This window comes from Solanum tuberosum, unplaced genomic scaffold (assembly GCF_000226075.1).
Source record: "Solanum tuberosum cultivar DM 1-3 516 R44 unplaced genomic scaffold, SolTub_3.0 scf00241, whole genome shotgun sequence".
Lineage (NCBI taxonomy): Eukaryota > Viridiplantae > Streptophyta > Magnoliopsida > Solanales > Solanaceae > Solanum > Solanum tuberosum.
Genome location: NW_006239165.1, coordinates 376,747 through 398,811, shown reverse-complemented (window position 1 = coordinate 398,811; position 22,065 = coordinate 376,747). Strand labels below are relative to the sequence as shown.

At 31.4% G+C, this 22,065-nt stretch overlaps 4 protein-coding genes across 4 annotated transcripts; 1 reads left to right on the top strand and 3 right to left on the bottom strand.

The window, feature by feature from the left end:
- Window positions 1-3,418: 3,418 nt before the first annotated feature.
- LOC102584315 (UDP-glycosyltransferase 90A1-like) lies at window positions 3,419-4,989 on the bottom strand. The gene has a single exon (XM_006357075.2). It carries the CDS (start codon window positions 4,973-4,975, stop codon window positions 3,581-3,583), a length of 1,395 nt encoding a protein of 464 aa, XP_006357137.2. The 5' UTR covers window positions 4,976-4,989; the 3' UTR covers window positions 3,419-3,580.
- A 1,136-nt stretch (window positions 4,990-6,125) lies between these two features.
- Window positions 6,126-7,814, top strand: LOC107062544 (protein FAR1-RELATED SEQUENCE 5-like). Its single transcript, XM_015313279.1, has one exon. The coding sequence runs from the start codon at window positions 6,126-6,128 to the stop codon at window positions 7,812-7,814; it is 1,689 nt and encodes a 562-aa protein (XP_015168765.1).
- A 4,657-nt stretch (window positions 7,815-12,471) lies between these two features.
- LOC107062543 (UDP-glycosyltransferase 71K1-like) lies at window positions 12,472-16,652 on the bottom strand. Its single transcript, XM_015313278.1, has 2 exons — window positions 16,465-16,652; window positions 12,472-12,823 (listed from the first exon to the last, which is right to left on the bottom strand). The coding sequence occupies exons 1-2, from the start codon at window positions 16,650-16,652 to the stop codon at window positions 12,472-12,474; spliced, it is 540 nt and encodes a 179-aa protein (XP_015168764.1).
- A 781-nt stretch (window positions 16,653-17,433) lies between these two features.
- LOC107062542 (neurofilament medium polypeptide) lies at window positions 17,434-17,781 on the bottom strand. The gene has a single exon (XM_015313277.1). It carries the CDS (start codon window positions 17,779-17,781, stop codon window positions 17,434-17,436), a length of 348 nt encoding a protein of 115 aa, XP_015168763.1.
- Between the last annotated feature and the right edge of the window lie 4,284 nt (window positions 17,782-22,065).

Genomic DNA, 22,065 nt, shown 5'->3' with positions numbered 1-22,065 from the left:
AGCAATTTTTTTCACCATATTCCTTTTCTTATGATCAACAACTTCCTCTTTCTTATCTACTTTGCTTTCCTCATTAATCACATGGGGCTCTTCAGGCTTGTTTTGAGTTACATGAATAACATCATCTCCATGTTTGTGGTGTATGTGAAGCTTCTCCTCGATCTTGTGCAGAATTCTTGACATATTGCTAGTGGATACAAGTATGGTTTTTGAATCACAGAAAAATCTTGATTTCTATTCCTTTAAAATTAACGAGATTATCACCTTATTTATAAGGTTTCAAGAAAATTATACATGGTAAAATATTAAATATGGTAAGTAGTATACATGGTAAAAACAATTTTTAAAAATCCTATATTAATAGGAGTATTATGTAATCAACTATATATGGTAAGTGTACATTGTAATTGATGGTAATTAACATGATCGACTATTTATTAATCAATGGCCGTACGTACGTCTTTCGCTTAATTGCTTAATTATAAGTTAACATACTCTTTGTTGCCTGTTTCATAAAGCGTGTGTGCCCATCGAAAAGGAAATAGCAAGCCATGTTCTATACCTTTTAAATATGGAAAACTACCTTATTAGAAGTGGATCAATACCATATATACAATTTTTATATATACTTTCAAATAATTACGTATAAATTCATATAAATTAAGAATTTTATACCATATTTTAAATTAGATTCATGAGATACATTATTCTTTTAAAAGTAACCTAAAGTAAAGCGCTTAATTCTCTCCATAATTTATGCATTCACTTCAAATCAACGCTTACTTTCTCTCACTTTGCCCTCTCCTCTATTTCTTCTTTGATGAGCCTCAGCGAAACCAATCCTCCACGACGTTGACGGTAAGTGCATTGTTGCTCACAACAACAAATCAAAATCAAAAGGTGAAGCAAACACCACTGTGGTTAGATGTCAGACCAGCCAGGAACATATATAACCGAAAAGTTTCAGTATTACCATTTTTCCTACTTCAAAGCTTATTGTTGCTCGAAAAAGATAATTGTTTGTGGAAACAATAAGCGGAGAATTACGGATGTATCTGACACATTATACGCATGTATTGAAGATTTACGCATGCATCTGACAAACTATACGCATGTATCTGGTACATTATTGATGTATCTACCACATTTTTGAGTTAAGATTATATGTATCTAGTTTTAATCAGTTTATCTGATTAAATGTATGTCGATCAAACAAAAATATGCATATATTTGGATAGGAGTTCATAAATTTGAGTTAAGAAGTCTAAATTTTGCTGACTTGCCAAAAAAAAAGGAGGACTATGATATTATTTTTTTGACGTTGTTACAAGCGTAATCTCTCCTTTATCAATGCTTTCCGTTATATTCATTAATTAGACACATTTCTTAATTAATGGTTTTCAGTTATATCACCTAATTAGGCACACTAATTGATATGTATCTCGGATACATATATTTGGAAGAGGCAGATATACGTATCTAAGATAAGAAACGTAATATTACAAACTAGTGTGATCCTAAGTAATTACTCCCTCTGTCCACTTTTATTTGCCATATCGCACTTTTCGAAAGTCAATTTGACTAATTTTCAAAGTTAAATTAGATTACATTAATTTGATATTTTAAACAAAAAATTTAGATATTCAAAAACTATACGAAAAGTACTATAAATTGTAATTTTTAGCATATTAATATGATGAAAAAATACATTGTAAAATGTTAGTCAAAGTTTATATTGTTTGACTCTAAAAAGGAAACGATGACAATTAAAAGTGGACGACTGCCGTAACTCTTAAAGTAATGAAATTGATGTAAATTACCCTTTAAATATGCAAGTTGGGACGTGACATTAGATGAATTGTCGTATTTTGTTAATTAAAATGGTGTTAAAAGAAAACCAAAGGTACATCAAGATGGGTTATGCTTATGCATTTCACTGTTGAATCTCGTTCAATTTTTTCGTATGCTTACTTTTATATATTTTAAATTTTTTCAAATGAAAATTTTAATTCCGTCATTGATTATTACCAGGAGCTATGATTGATGATTCTGATTGTTTTCTGGTTATTTTGGCTCTTCGTAATATAATGTTTCTGTCTTTGACTTTTAAACTTTGTTATTTTTAGGTTTATCACAACTTTCTTAATTAACAGCATGTCCTTTTCGTTCAATTTCTAAAAGTTTTTAAAATAGATTACGTTTTAGCCACTTGCCAACAATATTAACAACTCCCTCCCTAAGAATCATTTAATTATTTTCAACAAGCACGTTGTAAGACATTTAAATTAAGTAATATCAACTATGTTTACCAAATTTCAATAATTCACATTTGCAACGAACTTCAAATTAAAAGATATTGTAGTTGACAAGTTGTTGTTGACACTATACATTTTTCCCAAAAATAAATAAAAGGAAATAAGTATACCCTACCCTAAAGAGTATTGACTTATCAACATCCAATAAGGGTGACAAATTATATAAAGGCCCTGTTTGATCATGAATTATTCACTCTTTTTTTTTGGGGGGGGGGAGGGGAGAGGGAATCACTTAATTTATTTGGCTATGAAAATTTAAAATACGACTTAAAGTTATATTTTTGAAATTTGAAAAACAACTCAAAACTTGTTTTACTTTTTTCACTTTACTTTTGACAATTATTTATTTTCACAATTTTGCCCCATTTATTTCTTTATTTAGCTAGAAATCAAAATGTCTCAATTTATGCGTATTCTCTCTCTTTACAGATTATAAATAAGATCTCTACAATTTACTCTTTTTTCATGCTACTGATATTTTATTTGAGAGATTCAATTTTATGTTCTTTTATAAATTTATTTTTAATTTGATATTATTTTACAATAGATTAAGAAATATTCATTTTTATACTTACAAATTAAGAAAGGTCCTTAATTCATTGAGATAATTTTAGATATCACTTTTTCAGGTTTCTCTCTATAATACTCACCTCACATGTGGTTTATAATATTACGGTTACATTCCATCTTTTTTTTAATCATTCTTTAAATCTATTTAAAAATAAATTTAAATTAATTAAGACTTTTTAAAAATTACCCTTTTTATATTAATTTTTTCATATTAATTCATATTATTAATAAACATGACTTATTTAATAAATATTTAAATATAAATCAGCACAAATAAATTAATATTATAATATATATTATATTTATATACACATGTTTTTTTACCGAACAAAGATACATATTTCTTCATACTTATTTATTTTTAAAGTATTTATTAAATAAATCATATTTCAATAATATGGAATAATACGAAAACAAATTAATATAAAGAGGGACAAATTTATCAAATCATAATTAATTTATATTTATTTTAAATAGATTTAATGAAGTGAAATAGTTACAAAAATATAAAAATAAAGGAAGTAAGTGTAATGTGGTAAATCACAGGCAAAATCAAGGAGGTTTCTGAAATTATCCTTAATCCATGGTAAGAAGTTAACAGGAACAGAAAAAGAAAAGAAAAAAAGACAGCACAAATGGAAGGTATCCTAATACTCGCACAAGAAAATCATAATTCAAACATTTTCTCTTTATGTTTACTCATGAGTAAGCTCATTCAAAGTTTGCCATGATGATCCACCTTCTTTTACTGCATTAATGGCTACCTCTCCAATCTCCTTCACTTTCTTCCTTGCCTCTTTACCTTTGTCTCCTTCCATCAACTCCTTTGCTGACTTTTCCAGTCCTTCCCACTTCACGAACCCTCTTACTGACCCATCACACGTCTCGACTCTTAGTCCAATCTTGATTTTCTCCACCACCATCCTCGCATTCAGGTGTTGATCAGCCATCATTGGCCACGCCAGTATGGGAACCTTCGCGCATATGCTCTCCACCACTGAATTCCAACCGCAGTGTCTTAGAAAACCTTCAACACTCCCATGGCTCAAGATTTCTCTCTGATCAACCCACTCTGTCACCATCAGTCCCCTGTTTTTCACTCTGTTTTTGAACCCATCATCGACTTCATCTATACTTTTCTTGACTACCCACAAAAAGTTGACTTGGGATTTCTCCAACCCAATTTTGATTTCCTTGAATTGTTCAGGAGATAACTCTGCTTGGGTCCCGAATGCCATGTACAAAACTTGCTTCCCCTGTTCTAGCATTTCATCAAGCCACTTTATGTATGAAGGTTTCTCTAACCTTTGTTGTAGTGGTGCGGTCGCTGCACAAAAGGGTCCAACGCACCATGCTTTAGGACTAAACTTACTATTAAAATAGTCTACATAAACAGATTCAAGCTCATAAAAGCTGTTGACAATTAGACCATAGCTTTTAGAGGTCGCCATGGCTTGCTCCAAGGTAAGATCGAAAATGGGACCCTTCGGTTCACGCTCTCTGAAGGGTGAATCGAAGTCATTTCTAGTGAGCTTAATCCAGGGGAAATCAGGGAGTGTGAACATTTCATCATCAGACAATTCTGTTCGAAGGAGATCATGAGAGGAACGCGCTAAGGACAAGGAAAAGGTGGTCATCCCATTAAAGGCGAATCTTGGGATACTCAACTTGTTTGCAGAATCTAAAGTCCATGGGAGGAAACTATCAGTGATCATGAAAGTAACCGGCAGAAGAGAAGCTAAGGCTTGTTCAAAATTGAGTTTCATTGATTTTGTAGCGGAGGCAAATGGAACAAAAAGGGACATGGATGGAAGTTTATCAGTACTCTCAACACCTATGGGAATTCCTTCGATATTTTGAGGAAATGGGATGTCGATAATATTGACGTTGGTGTCGGAAAGGGAGTCGGAGAAAAAAGGACGGCTCGCCGGAGTGGTGAAGACGGTGACGGATAATCCACGGCGGAGAAGGAGACGAGCAAGGTCAAAGATAGGGATAATATGGCCTTTGGACATGAAAGGAAACAGAACAACATGAGGAGAAGCCATTTTTTCTATGCTCTGCTCTTGGTGTTCGTTTGTTATTCTCATAATTCCAATTTATACAGTAGTATTACCTTTTTGTAATTTATTATGACCGTTGTATTCTTGTCAGTTTGTACAGTGGAAAATTTTTATTATGTACGATGCACTATGAGGTGGCCCACAATACTTGTATTGTGCCAAGTGGAAAGTTGGGTCCCATTTCAGAAAATGGCCCAAATTTCTTTTTCTCTCTCTTCTTTTCAACTATTTTTTTTTCTTTCTTACTTCTATTTCTTTGATTTTTCTTTTTCATGAAAAATAATTGTATGAGGATCCATTCACTTTTTAACACATGGAATTGTAGGCTCAATTTGTCCTTTAAATCTGCTAAAGAAATCAATTGGAGGGAACGAGAAGACACTTTCCCTCCATAATAAGGTATTTTGATCACATCTCACCAAACAAAAGATACAATATAACTAATCACTTTCTTTCTCAGATATCTTTATCAATTCTATACCAGAAACTCTCTCATTCTAAAATATCTTTAATATTTTCTAATGCTATAATTTTTTGTACAAATTATATGTGTTTCAAATCAAGGATGGAGAATGTAGATGTTGATAAAGGAACTACCGACCAAGAAGGTAATATCTTACTTCTGTGAAATTTTCTTAATTCTAATAGAAATTCTCAATTAAATAAGATTAGCTTATGTTTTATTTATTCCTCGTATTTTGATACTTATCATCTAAAAACTGTTATTGTAGCTCACAACGTAAATGATCAAGAATATTCCACAAGAACTCATAATGTTTATAACATCAACAAAAAATTTATCTTTGAGATTGGTATGAAATTTGTCTCAGAAGAGGAATCATACAATGCATACAATTCATATGCTATGGCAAAAGGTTTTGGAATTCGAAAAGGTCCAAAGACTCATAACCGAAATAACGAAATGACAAGGTGCTTATTTTTTTGTTCTTGTCAAGGACAATCTGATAAGCTTTCTCCTTTTCAAGAAAGGAAGCGACAAAGATTAGAATATAGATGTGGTTGTTTGGCTCGTATAAAGTTTAAAATTTCAAATGGCATATGGGAAGTCTGTGAATTTAGTGATGAGCACAGTCATCCCATGATTGAAGGCAATTTAAGGCATTTCATACAATCTGGTTGAAAGCTCACAAGTTCTACTAAAAATATTTTTGGTACTATGATTGATGTTGGAATTCGCACAAAAAAGGCGGTTCGATACCTTCAAAATGAAGCAGGTGGGATTGAAAATGCAGGATTTATTGAGCAAGATGCACATAACTTTGTACAAGCACATAAGAGAAACATGATAAGTAGTGGGGATGCTCAAACTTTGATAAATCATTTTAGGCATTTGCATTCAGAGGACTCAAACTTCTTTTATTCTTTCCAAGTTGATGAATATGGTAGATTATGCAACTTCTTTTGGAGAGATAGTATATCCAGATTGCACTATGAGTGCTTTGGAGATGTAATGATTTTTGACACTACATACCGCACAAATAGATATAACATGATTTGTGCTCCATTTGTTGTTAATAATCATTGGAAAAATGTTTTTTTTGGATGTGCCTTCTTGTGTAATGAAACAACAGACTCTTTCGTTTGGTTGTTTCAAACATTTTTTAAGGGAATGGGAGGAAAAGCACCAAAAATAATTTTTACAGATCAAGCTCATGCCATGGCGCCTGCCATTAGACAAGTTTTTCCCAACACCTGTCATCGATTGTGTGAATGGCATATTGATAGAAATGCTCAAAAAAATATACCTCAACTCTATTGGAAACAGGGATTTCGAAACTATTTTGATACTCTCTTATGGAGATGCAAGTCAGAATCAGAATTTGAGGTGATATGGCAAAATATGATATGTGATTGGAACTGTGCAGATAATTCTTGGCTTCAAAAGCTATATGATTTAAGAAAGAAATGGTGTCCCGCATTTAGTCGTTCCATTTTCTCTGCGGACATTAAATCAACTCAAAGAAGTGAAAGCACAAATAGGGTCTTCACAGAAATGACATGCAAGACAATGAGTATAACTGAATTTCTAAAGCATTATGAGCAACGGACAACTGAAATGCATGACACCGAAGCAACTGAAGATTACAAATGTCAAGGAAAGCCAAAACTTTTCGTAGAAGACTGTGGGATCTTAAAGCATGCTGGTAGTGTGTACTCAAGAAGAATTTTTACAAGGTTTCAACATGAATTTTTGCAAGGGACAACCAAAAAATTGATCCATGTGGAAACTATTGGGACTTGTACTAAATATACAATTTTAAAGGGTGAGAATAATCAAACTGAAACTGTCCAGTTTAATTCTCTTGATAATTCTATCTCTTGTACCTACCAAATGTTTGAAACCATGGGTTGGTTATGTTGTCATGCACTAAGAGTTTTATTCTTTGATTTAAATTTTTCTTGTATTTCTAAGAAATACATTTTGAAAAGATGGACTAAAAATGCCAAGCATGAGTGTGGATTTGAGGAGTACACAGAAAAAAAAAAGACGTTGAAGTCGTCCAAGACAATTCGCTTAAATGGGTTGATGAAAGAGTCGTTTACTGTTATGACTTTAGCAGCAAATGATGTGGACTCCGAGGAAATTGCCATAAAATATTTGTATCTGGCAAAGGTCGAGATTATTAAACATCAAAGTGAATTGTATGTTCAAAATCATGAGAAGAATAGGAGCAAGTTCAACTCCTTTAATGATTCTGTTACATGGTGTAAGGATCAAATTTTGGATCCAATTAAGAAAAAAGACAAAGGAAATGGATATGGAAGAATGAAGTCAAAAAATGAGCAGAGGAAAAAAAAAAGCATCCCAGAGAACATTGAAAAACGGAACAGAATATCCACATGAGTACCAGTCTTTGAACACCATGCCAAGGACTTTGCCTCACAGTCAACTTCAATACCACAAGAATTCACGGTACTAAGTTTTCTTGTGATACTCTTTTCATCAAATTAAACATTTCCTATCACTATTTTGTTGCTTGATTCATCTACTAATTTTGATCCTTTTTTTAAAAAAGTAGTTGATCTACTAATTTTAATTCTTTTCTATCAAATTTACACATGCAGTTACATGGTGTTTGCATTCAAAGTCAAGATTCAAACAATCCACAAGAAAATGTTGACACCAGTGGAAAGAAAATTCAATAGAACACCTAAGCACAATAGATTTTATTTTTGAAAATTATATCTGTAATTTAGTAGTAAATATGTGTGTAGCAACTAGCAAGTGATTTTTGGTATTTTGACATTAGAAATGACATGTAAAAAGATCCTCTTCCAACAACTTATACATTCGTTTCAAATATCAATTAAATCAGACTATTTACTGATGAAAATCATTAAAGTATGGAAGAGAGAAAATTTGGAACAATGACCGGAAAAGAAAAACCAAAGAAAAAGAAGTAAAAAAAGTAAGGAAGAGAAAAAAATGTTGAAAAGAAAGAGAGAGAAAAAGGAATTTGGGTCATTTTCTGAAATGGGACCCAACTTTCCACTTGGCACAATATAAGTAGAGGCTCATACAAGAATTGTCGGCCACCTCATACTTGTGCCTCGTACATAATAAAAAAATTCATTTGTACACGTCTGAACGGAGTAATATTTATGATTAATTTTATTGGGTATGTGCCCTTCTTCATTGACTAGTTCCATCGAGTAATTCAGCCTATTAAGACTTCAACATATGAACAAAAATGGAAAAACTATATATTTATACTGACAATCATAATTATTAATTTTCCCTATAATTATGGGTCATTAAAAAAAAAGACGGAATGACCTGGGAGACTCCTATACCTGACTCTGTTTGTAAGTTAAACTCTCCTACTTATTAATTTGTCAGCCGAATTCCTAAATTCATTAGAATGCAATATTTTAAACCCCTTTTTCATCTGACTAGTGCGCGTGAAGTACAATTACTTACACGTGGAATTCCATGTCATTTTTAATGACATGTAAGAAATTACATGTTAAAAATTAAAAAAATTCAATTAAGCCACTTTTGTAATTTCTGGAAATAAGCATGTTCTTCATATTTATTCCAAATTGAACACTAAATTCATGTCAAATAGATGAAATTTTTTCCCATTTGACTTGAAAATTCAAATAAGTTCACCTACACAAATTCAACTAATCTCAATCACAATTTTGAATTAATTTTACAAATTCAAAAGACCCATTTATTATTTTTCAAGTTTTCTCTAACTTATCAATAGAGTTTTAATTTTTCAATATCCACCATTATCCTTCGTGTTAATCCATACTTGGAACTCTTTTTTTAAGCCTAATAAAACAAATAATAATCTCAATACTTTTAGGGGTCGTTTGGTAGAGTGTATTAGGAAAAATAATACATGCATTAGGTGTGTGTATTAGTAATACCTTGTTTGGTACACTTTTTTATGTCATGTATAACTAATTAATGCAGGCATTAGTTATACACTATATTGTGTATTAAGTTGTGTATTACTAATACCATGAAATTTTAGGTATTAATAATACATAGCATTTTAACACTTGCATTAGATTATATAATTACAAAACTACCCTCAAAGCCTTTTAAAAAAACACTTTCCATAGTACTTGTTTTAGAAACCTGTCATCTTCTGTACTTTGTCTATGGATATAAGGTAAACTGAATATAATATTTTTGAACAACCAGAACAATAGATTGTGCAGCAAACTAATTTTCCTATAACATACGCGAGCTAAGAGTAAAGCTACAGTACGTTGTTTCATTGAATTGTTAATTTTATTAATCAGCATTTACATAGTTTGAAAAGACCGTTCTTTACACACAATAGGTTATTTCATCTCAATTTTTGAGAGATTTTTTTTTGTCTTGCTGTCTATCATATTTTATTCATTGTCATTTTTTTGTATGCATAGTTGAAATGCAATTTGTCATATCATTATGCAAAAACAACATGAACTTTTAACTAGCTACTCTTCTGCATAGAAATGGAGTTGACACGGAAGAGGAATGGTATTTTTTTATGTTTTAGCTAAGAACCTTGTTGCAAAGGAAGTGTACAAAGAAATAAAGTGTGAAGGGTATTTTTGTAAACATATATTTTTTTAATAAAAATTATGCAAGATTTATTATTTCTAATACATCAAACCAAACAGTGTATAAGAAATAATGCAGGCATAACTAATGCAAGCACTATTAATACAAGCATTACTAATACACCATATTTTACATTGTTCTTATACACTCTACCAAACGACCCCTTAGACTAAAAAGCTAAAATTTAAAAGGGTTAAGAGAGGGGCAGATCTAAATGGTTAGGGCGGGTGGCTGATTTGTAGTGAAAAAGAAGTGTGGGTTGAGAAGGAAGTGGATGAAGGAGAGAATGAAGAGGAGGAAAGAGGGTGTGGTGGATGAAATTCTAAGAAGAAGGAGGGGGGAGGGGTTGGGTGGGAGAGGATTTGTTGAGGAAGATGGGTTTTTAATTATTTTTTTAAAATTGATTATTCATATTATAATTTAAATATTTTTAATGTAAAATACCTTATTTACTCGTTGTCAAACGCATTGTAATCACGGATTTTTTCAACTCAGCATTATCAATGTCACATAAGTTCGGTCAATGGTCAAAGAGGTTTAAAATATTGTGTCCTGATGAGTTTAGGAGTTCAGTTGGCAAATTGATAAGTAGGAGGGTCCAACTTACAAACGGAGCCAAGTACAGGGATCTCCCAACTCATTCCGCCTTCAAAAAATATTGAAAGCGGGAAAATATTTTGTGGCTGCTGGATATGAATTAAGTGATCTCCCACATATATCAAAATTTTCAACCAAGCAATTGCACTTGAAATTGAGGGGGCAATTTGAGAAGGTCAGTTGGAGGAAATTGGTGTGCAACAACATTGGCCTACCTAGATGGATTCTCATTCTACGATTGGTTGCTCTAGGCAGACTAAGTACTAGGGATAGGTTGTTTAGCTGGGGGATACAAACAACTTAGATTTGTCCTTTGTGTGAAGTAGAAAATGAAAGCATTTCTCATCTTTTTTTTGCCTGCAAAGTCTCTGCCCGGTTGTGGCAGAATCTGTTACTATGGGTTGATATCAGAGAACACGTATGTCTTGGAATGATGAACTTCAATGGGCTGTGCAACATGCTAAAGGAAGTGATTTATAGAATGATGTTAGCAGCAGCTGTCTACTTTTTGTGGAGAGAAAGGAATCTTAAAATATTTCAAAGCAAAAAACAGACCACAACCTGGCTGATCAAGCAAGTAATCCAAGGAAAGTTGTCAAACTCACTAATTGGGTTGGAAAATCACAAATCCTATCCAGTTTGAAATTTCCATACTATTGATAGTTGTGAGATTGGTTTAGTTTATGTTTTAATGTCTTGTTGCTAGGAGGTTGTTGGGGCATGATGTCCAGCAATGCTCTCTATTTGTACTGATACAAATGTTTACTTTGGTAATGAAATCAACTTAGTTACCAAAAAAAAAACCTATAATTTGAAATAATTACATATTGTTTGTGTAATGAATAATTTCTTATTAGATTTCAAGTCAAATACACCTACATATATGAATTTTTGCTATCAGATACATTGAAATATAGAGAGAGAATGGGAGAGCTGGGAGGCGGGCAAGATAGTCTATGTATCCCAATTCATGTAAATCACACTAGATACATGTGTTTGGTATACCAAATTCTTTTCTCATACATTTTGAGATACATATACACTGGCAGAAAAGCAAGCAAGATAGGATAGAGGCGAGCGAGAGAGTCGGATACATATGAATGCACTTGAATATAGTGTATCTAGAATAAATTATACCTATTTTTAACCTCGAGATATATGTATTTGGACACACCAAATACATGTATGTTAAGATTCATAATATTAAAAATTCGCTGAAAGGAAGTAATTTGCTCCTAAAGTAATAGGATTTGTGTTATTTGTCCAAAAATATCATCAAAACTTTTATCTTCACTTGACAATTCAAGTCAATCCTCATTCACTGACTTCATTCCTATTAAATTAAAATTATTCATAACGGTGGAATCAAGTAGAGATGAGGGTCCAGCAGAAAATTATACAATGTATATATAATTAAAATTATTTTTATGTATATATATAGTTAATATTGAATTATCTTCAAGTTATTCATGTTTTTAGTTCTTCATATTTCAAAGAGAAAATCCCACCTCTGTCACTAAATTGATTTGAGCTAAAAAACTGTTCACAATTAGACATTCGGGGGAATTTCTTTTTTAATTAAGAGCCTATTTGAACAATAAATAGACGACGTTAAAATATTTACTCCAATGTGCCTATTTTTCAAGTGGAAGGAGGAGCTACATGTTTACATGGACATAAAAATCATAAGACGATAACATACTACAAATTAACATCTTGTTACGAAGTATCTTAAGAGCACATAAATTTTTAAATTAAATCAATAACAAGAATGCAAATATAATTTAAAGGCACACAAAAATTGGGTTGATACGTAGATCATACTAGTAATAAAAATTCAAAAGTCAAAATCGAGTTCAAATCCAAAACAACCTCCTTCTCCTTCGGATTCTCCTTCTCCTTCTTCTACCTCTTCTCCCTCCTCTTCCTCTTCTTCGCCTTCTTCGCCTTCCTCTCTAGGGGTTCTGTGATGAGCATGTATCATTTTTTTGGCAATTTTCCCAGCAATTTTTTTCACCACATTCCTTTTCTTATGATCAACAACTTCCTCTTTCTTATCAACTTTGCTTTCCTCATTAATCACATGGGGCTCTTCAGGATTGTTTTGAGTTACATGAATATCATCATCTCCATGTTTGTGGTGTATGTGAAGCTTCTCCTCGATCTTGTGCAGAATTCTTGACATATTGCTAGTGGATACAAGTATGGTTTTTGAATCACAGAAAAATCTTGATTTCTATTCCTTTAAAATTAACGAGATTATCACCTTATTTATAAGGTTTCAAGAAAATTATACATGGTAAAATATTAAATATGGTAAGTAGTATACATGGTAAAAACAATTTTTAAAAATCCTATATTAATAGGAGTATTATGTAATCAACTATATATGGTAAGTATAGATTGTAATTGATGGTAATTAACATGATCGACTATTTATTGATCAATGACCGTACGTACGTCTTTCGCTTAATTGCTTATAAGTTGACATACTCTTTGTTGCCTGTTTCATAAAGCGTGTGTGCCCATCGAAAAGGAAATAGCAAGCCATGTTCTATACCTTTTAAATATGGAAAACTACCTTATTAGAAGTGGATCAATACCATATATACAATTTTTATATATACTTTCAAATAATTACGTATAAATTCATATAAATAAGGAATTTTATACCATATTTTAAATTAGATTCATTGAGATACATTATTCTTTTAAAATTAACCAAAAATAGAGCACTTAATTATCTACTCACTTAATTCTCTCCATAATTTATGCATTCACTTCAAATCAACGCAGTCTTTCTCTCACTTCGTCCTCTCCTCTGTTTCTTCTTTGATGAGCCTCAGCGAAACCAATCCCATGTCGTCGTTGGCGCCGCCTCATCCTTCTCTCTGACTCTGGCGACGTTGACGATAAGTGCATTGTTGCTCACAACAACAAATCAAAAGGTGAAGCAATACCACGGTGGTTAGATGTTGGACCAGCCAGGAACGTAATCGAAAAGTTTCAGTATTAGTTTGCTTACCCTTTTTTCTACTTCGAGGCTTATTGTTGCTCGAAAAAAAGAATTGTTTGTGGAAACAGTAAGTGAAGATTTATGGATATATTGACACATTATTGAGTTAAGATTATATGTATCTATTTTTTATCAGTATACTGATTTAAGTGTACATGTATTTGACAAAATGTATGCATGTATCTGACACATTATTGAGTTAAGATCATATGCACTATGCAGGGGCGGCTCTACAGCTTTGAAAAAAAGCAATTGCCTTAGGCCCCAAAATTTGAGGGGCCTCATTTTTTTTAAAAAGTAATAGGTCATAAGTATATTTTTTTTTAAAATATTGAGTATTATTTGTAGAAAATAGAAACTTTTTTATAAAAGAGCAAAGAAGTAATAGAAGTCTAACAAATTATGAATACTATGTTTCAAGAAAGATTAAATAATTGACTATAATAAACTTCATAAAAAATATATATTCAAATTTAAGGCCTCCATTCGGATTTGGCTTTAGGCCACCAATTTATTAGAGCCGCCTCTGATTATATGTATCTAGTTTTAATCAGTTTATTTGATTAAATGTATATGGATCTGACAAAATATATGCATGTATTTGGATAGGAGTTCATAAATTTGAGTTAAGAAGTTTAAACTTTGTTAAATTGCCAAAAAAAAAAAAAAGGATTATGAATTTCTTTTAGAGGTATTGATATGTCCTATCCTCTAAAGTCTTTCAGCTATATTCATTAATTAGACACATTCTTTAATTAATAATGGTTTTCGGTTATATCCCCTAATTAGACATGCTAATTAATTTGTATCTCGAATACATGTATTTGAATAAATATGATAAAAAAAAATATATAATATTGCAAACTACTGTGAATATAAATAATTAACTCTTAAAATAATGAAATTGGGGTAAATTACCCTTTAAATATTGCAAGTTGGGACGTTACAATAGATGAATAATTGTATTTTGTTAATTAAAATGATGCTAAAAGAAAACCAAGGGTATATCAAGATGGGTTATGCTTATGCATTTCACCGTTGAATCTCGTTAGACTTTTTCGTATACTTATACTTCTATATACTTTGAATTTTCTTAATGAAAATTCGAATTCCATCATTAATGATTAGCAGGATCTATGATTGATGATTCTGATTGTTTTCTGGTTATTTGGGTTCTTCATAATATAATGTTTCTTCTACCTTTGACTTTTGAACTTTGTTAATTTTAGGTTTTTTCATTAGATGAGAAGAACAACTTTTTGAATCAACAGAATGTCCTTTTCGTTCAATTTCTAAAAGTTTTTAAAGTGGATTACGTTTTAGCCACTTGCCAACAATATTAGCAACTCCCTCCCTAAGAATCATTTAATTATTTTCAACAGGCACGTTGTAAGACATTTAAATTAAGTAATATCAACTATGTTTACCAAATTTCAATAATTCACAGGTTCAACAACTTCAAATAAAAAGATATTGTAGTTGACAAGTTGTTGTTGACACTATAAAAAAAATTCCAAAAATAAGTATAAGGAAATAAGTATTCCCTTTAAACATTGCAAATTGTGAGACTTATCAACATCCAAAATAAGAGTGACAACTTATATAAAGACCCTTTTTTATCATGAATTATTCACTCTTTTTAGAAAAAAAAAATCACTTAATTTATTTGGCTATGAAAATTTAAAATACGACTTATAGTTATATTTGAAATTTGAAAAACAAACTCAAAACTTGTTTGCCCTCACTTTTTTCAATTTACTTTTTGAAATTATTTATTTTCACATTTTTGCCCCATTTAATTCTTTAGTTAGCTAGAAATCAAAATGTTTCAATTTCTACGTATTATTTCTCTTTACAAATTAAAAATAAGATCTCTACCATTTTACTCTTATTTCATGTTACTGATATTTTATTTGAGAGATTCAATTTTTTAGTCTTTTATAAATTTATTTTAAATTTGATTATTTATTTTTTTACAATAGATTAAGAAATATTCATTTTTATACTTAAGAAAATAAAAAAGGTCCTTAATTCATTCCAATTAATTTTAGAGACCTCTTTTTCATGTTTCTCTCTATAACACTCACATTTCTTGTAGTTTATAGTACGCTTACATTCCTTATTTTGTTTTTTTTTGTAATCATTCTTTAAATTTAAATCAATCATGACTTTTTAAAATTTATCCTTTTTATATTAATTTTTCATATTAATGCATATTATTATTTAATAAATATTTTAAATATAAATCAACACAAATAAATTAATATTATAATATATATATATTATATGTATATACACATGTTTTTTTTACCAAACAAAGATACATATTTCTTCAAACTGATTTATTTTAAAGTATTTATTAAATAAATCATTTTTCAATAATATGGAATAATATGAAAGAAATTAATATAAAGAGGGACATATTGTCAAATCATAATTTATTTATATTTATTTAAATAATTTAATGAAGTGAAATAGTTACAAAATATAAAAATAAAAGAAGTAAGTGTAATGTGGTAAATCACCGGCAAAACCTTAAAGGAAGATTTCTGAAATTATCCTTCATCCATGTAACAAGTTAACGGTATCCTACTACTCGCACAAGAAAATCATACTAATTCAAACATTTTTTCTTTCAGTTAACTCATGAATAAGCTCATTCAACGTTTGCCATGATGATCCACCTTCTTTTACTGCATTAATGGCTGCCTCTCCAATCTCCTTCACTTTCTTCCTTGCCTCTTTACCTTTCTCTCCTTCCATCAACTCCCTTATCGGCTTTTCCAGACCTTCCCACTTCACAAACCCTCTCACGTCTCGACTCTTAGTCCAATCTTGATTTCCTCCACCACCATCATCCTCGCATTCAGGTGTTGATCAACCATCATTGGCCATGCCGCGCATATGCTCTCCACCACTGAATTCCAATCGCAGCTGCTTAGAAAACCTTCAACGCTCCCGTGGTTCAAGATTTCTCTCTGATCAACCCACTCTGTTACCATCAGTCCCCTGTTTTTTACTCTGTGTTCAAACCAGATTCACTCTAAAACAGCACTAGAATCACACCAAAAACAACATGAGGAAAGCACCAAAATTGCAGCTAAAAAGCATCGAAACAGCTCCAAAATTGCACCTTAACTACACTATGAGTTGATTCTCTGATGCACCTAAACAACATAGTTACTTTCAAAAAAAAATTACGTTTTTTATGTAATTCTGAATATATGATTTGATTTGGAGAAGAAACGGAAGAGACAAATCAGAAGTCTGATTCAATAAGGAATGTGAAGGGACGAGCAAAACTGAATTTTGGGGAAACTTTCTCACGTGCACTGTTAAAAATTAGACGAATGTTTGAGAGAGTACTAAAAGTGCACCAATTCTTAAAACATGAAGGAGTATTAGTGCTCCATGTTAAAAGACAAGTATTACTTTAAGTCCACATAAACAGAGTCGAGCTCGTCAAAGTTGTTCACAATTAGTCAACCGGTGGGGAAATTCCTATTTCAAGTGCCTAATTGAACAATACATGTTAAAATATCAACTCTGAATCGTAAGAATAATGTGCCTATTTTTCAAGTGGAAGGAGCTACAGACTACATGTTTACATGCACATAAAACCAGATGATGATAATAACATATAGTATTACAAATTTCAAACCACCCGTTGATCGAGAGGTATTTTAAGAACAAATATATTTTTACATCAATAAACAGGAATGCAAATGTAAAGGCACACAACAATTGGGTTGATAATACTTAAATCATACTAATAATAAAAATTCAGAAGTCGAAATCGAGTTCAAATTCAAAACCACCTTCTTCTGCTTCTTCCATTTCTACCTCTTCTCCCTCCTCCGCCTCTTCCTCTTCCTCTTCCTCTCCTTCGTAGCCTTCCTCTCTGGAGTTTTTGTTATGACCATGTAACAATTTTTTGGCAATTTTCCCAACTTTTTTCACCAAATTCCTTTTCTTATGATCATCAACGTCGTCCTCTTTCTTATCTACATTGCTTTCATCCTTAATCACAGGGATTTCTTGTGGCTTGTTTTGAGCTGCAGGAATATTATCATCTCCATGCTTGTGGTGTATGTGAAGCTTCTCCTCGATTTTGTGCAAAATTCTTGACATATTGCTAATCTATATGATCAAATTGTTAATGCAAAGTGGTGAAAACAGAAGTGAATATGATAATTGGATACAAGTATGGTCTCCTATTTATTCATGTATGACCGTACGGCTTTCGCTTAATAGCTTAGTTGACATAGTCTTCGTTGCCTGCTTCAATTAGCGTGTCTGGTCATGGAAAAGGAAAAAGCAAACCATGTTCTATATATAACCTTTAAATAATTGCAAGTTGAAATTAGATGAATTATTGTATTTTGTTAATTAATTAATGGTCTTAAAAGAAAACCAAAGGTATACCAACATGGGTTGTGGTGCACTGGTGGGAGTGTTTCACCTCTAACCAGAGGTCTCGGGTTCAAGCCCTGGATATAGAGAAAATCCTATTGGGAGCGCCACCCCCGAATGAGTCAGCGCGATCCGGATTTAGTCGGAGTTCCAATGTGAGCTCCGGACACTGGATGGGAAACCAAAAAAAAAAAGTTGGGTTATGCTTATGCATTTCACTGTTGTTGTTACCAGGAATTGAGTCAGATAGTTCACCCGAATCTTATTCGTCAGAAAAGTACACTATTTGTATATATTAGATATATTGAATTCTGTTGGGTTTTTTGGTATGTTGACTTTTTTTTATATTGGTTGTTATCAGATGCTAATTAGGATTGATGTTTCTGGTTATTTTGGTTCTTTCATAGTAATATAATGTTTCTAACCTTTGACATTTGAGCTTTGTTATTTTTAGGTTATCTTTTTATTAGAAGAGAATCATAATTTGTTTAAACTAGCAGAATGTCCCTGTCGTTTCAATTTCTAGTTTTTAAAATGGACTACGTTTTAGCCACTTGTCAATTATAATACTCCCTAAGCATCATTTAATTATTTTTTACAAGCACGTTTTAAGACATTTAATTATGTAATAGCAACTACGTTTACCAAATTTCAATAATTCACATTTGAGAGTCCTGTGACCACTTCAAATAATAAAAAATAAGTCTTTTGTCTACAACTCTACATAAGTAAATTAAAGATTGTCCACTTGTGTTTCCTGTGAAAAGAAATAGACCAGAGTCAAGAACTACGTGTTTGACTGATTCGGGCTGCTCAAAAAGATATTTAAATAAGCAACTTGTTATGTGAAATTGATAAGTGGGTCTTCTTTTAATAAAATAATAAATGTTATTGTGACATTTTAATAAAAACATATCATGTCACATAATATATCGTGTTATGTTTATTGATGGATATTATATTTGTGTTGTGGTAGAATTTGGTCATTAATAGTTAGTAACTTTTGTAACCTCTAAATCTTCATTTCATCCATTATTCTACTCATTGATTATATGAAAGACTTCTTTACGTATAAATAATGGTGCATCTTCCTTTGTGTTGGGTAGGAGATGAAATATGTTAAGCGTGAAAAAATATTATAGTATGTAGTAGTGAAAGAGAGAGTTGTGACTAAGAAAAAAATATTCTAGGTCTTCAATTATATTCACTATATAAAAGAGAGTATTTATATGTTGAAAGAATTTGTTCTGTGTTATAGAGCTTTGAACTTTTCAACTAATCCGGTGTTACTTGAGTAGTATGACGTTGTTGGGTTGTTATATCCTAGAAGGGATAACCGGACAAGTCAAGAGATATATTGCTGAATCGGTACGATGTAGATTATATAGCAGTGGACTTGAATCTTCTTTAAGAAAGCAAGATATCTGTGCTTTAGTCCGAATGATAATTTATTTATTTTTTATTCATTTTATTTTTAACTATATTTATTATATTTGTGATAAATTACACCAACAATACAGTCATAAATTTTTCTGCAGTTAGCACGATTGTGAAGGAACCGTCACATTTATGATAATTATTTATTTAAAGATAGATTTAAAGAAATCTTTGAAAAGATAATTTAATTATACAAATATAGGTTGGGATAATTAAATTTAGAGGGTCTGCAATACATAGTTGAAATTCTGATGCTGTCCCACGGTTTGGGGTCCAAAGTTTATTTGCTGTCGTAACAATACTACTAGAAAATTAAAATTATTCAGAATTATGATGTGACAGATTCCTTCGGTTAATTAGAAATTTTAGATTTAAACTTTTCTCCACAAATAAACAGAATGAACTTAGCCGTGCAGTTGGAGCTTCTGTGCCAGTTCAATTTGTTTTGGGCTATAGAGGAAATATTCTTATATCAATAAACAAGAACGCAAATATAAAAGGCACACAACAATTGGGCTGATACCTAAACCATAATACGAGTAATAAAAATTCAAAAGTCGAAATCGACTTCAAATTCAAAACCACCTTCTTCCATTTCTACTTCTTCTCCCTCCTCCGCGGCCTCTTCCTCCTCCTCTCCTTCGTAGCCTTCCTCCCTGGAGGTTTTGTTATGACCCTGTAACAATTTTTTGGCAATTTTCCCTACTTTTTTCACCAAATGCCTTTTCTTATGATCATCAACGTCCTCCTTTTTATCTACATTGCTTTCCTCATTAATCACAGTGATTTCTTGTGGCTTGTTTTGCGCTGCAGGAATATCATCATCTCCATGTTTGTGGTGTATGTGAAGCTTCTCCTCAATTTTGTGCAAAATTCTTGACATATTGCTTGTCTGTATTGTATGATCAAATAGTTATTGCAGTAAAAATATATAGATGTGAATATGATAATTCGATACAAGTATGGTCTCCTCCTATTTATTGATGAATGACTGTACGGCTTTTGCTTACTTGACAGTTGACATAGTCTTCGTTGCCTGCTTCAAGGAATTGAAATAGCAAACCATGTTCTATACCCACTTTAAATAATTGCAAGTTGCAACGTGACATTAGATCAAGTATCCTATTTTGTTAATCAATGGTACTAAAAGAAAACCAAAGGTAATATATCAAGATGGGTTATGCTTATGTATTTTAACCATAAAAGATTTTACGATCTTCGTCAAATAATACTTATCAATTTTATGAAATCAATAGATAATTTTACACTTAGTTCCTCATTTATCCTTATTATTAATTATAGTTATTTCTCTATTAGTACTTTTTTTAAGACATTGTATTTATTATATTAAAATGGTGATATGATAAAATTATCATTCTATTTATAGTTTTTTAAAAGTGTGCAAAGTCAATAGTTTGACAAGTGAAGTCGGAGAAAGTAATTTTTTTTATCTAAAACTCTGGATAAATATTTAGTAAAGATTGTCTACTTGCATCTTCCACAAAGAAATAGACCACGTACAGTCAAGAACTACGGGTTTGACTGATTCAGGGGCTGCACAAAAATATCTAAATAAGCAACTTGTTATTGTGAAATTGATAAGTGCGTCTTGTTTTAATTAATATATTAAATAAATTTGTTCGTGCTTATCGTGATTGTAAAGGAACCGTCACATGTAATTTAGTAACGCCTAAGATTAAAATACTGAAATATTTTACAAAAACTAGAGATAGACTTAAAAGTCTTTCAGAAGATAATTAATTTAAGCATACAAATATATAAGTTCAAACAAAAGGTGACATAATTTATTTAAATTTTAAACTCAAACTGATAGTCTATTTCACTATGCTTTCAAAATTAGTTTATTTTGAAAACTGTTTTTTATAAATGTACTGTTCAAAAAAATTGACTAATTTAACATTTCTTTTCGAGTTTTTTTTTTTTTAACAAAGAAAGAAAAGCATGTTTTTTTGGGGGAAACTTACCATTTGGAGGAAGAAGTTGCAAAAATGGAAATTGAGGACAGAAAGAGAAAAGTTAAAAGCAAATGAAGAGGAAAATCTATAAAATACCTTCCATGATAAATATGTAGTATAGTATCTTATTTGGTCGAAGAAAGGCACTCGTTTGGTAAAGTTCAAGAGACAATATTTTTAATGTTAAAAATTCCCGTAGGAATGTCAAATCAAATTTCTTCTACATCATCACTCTTACCTGATTCTTTGTAGGATTAGACTAATAATGTTGATTTTCCCAATCAAGCGTGAAAAAAATAATAATCAACACGATTGGAACTTCTAACCTACTCTATCTGGCATAATAATAATAAAATAATTATATCAAGAATGGTTAAATTTAAGCACAAAATGTTTATTTTTTTTTAAAAAACAGAATATTTTTCTTAAAGTGACATTCGTTTTGGAGTTTTCTGTTTACTTCTCAGTTCCCACCATCCAAACCTTTTTTTCCTGACTCGAGGGTTATATTTTATGCTTCAAGACTCATTATTATGTATCTTGATCCATCCTTTTGGTTGTAATTGATGTAAGTGAACCCCCCCCCCCC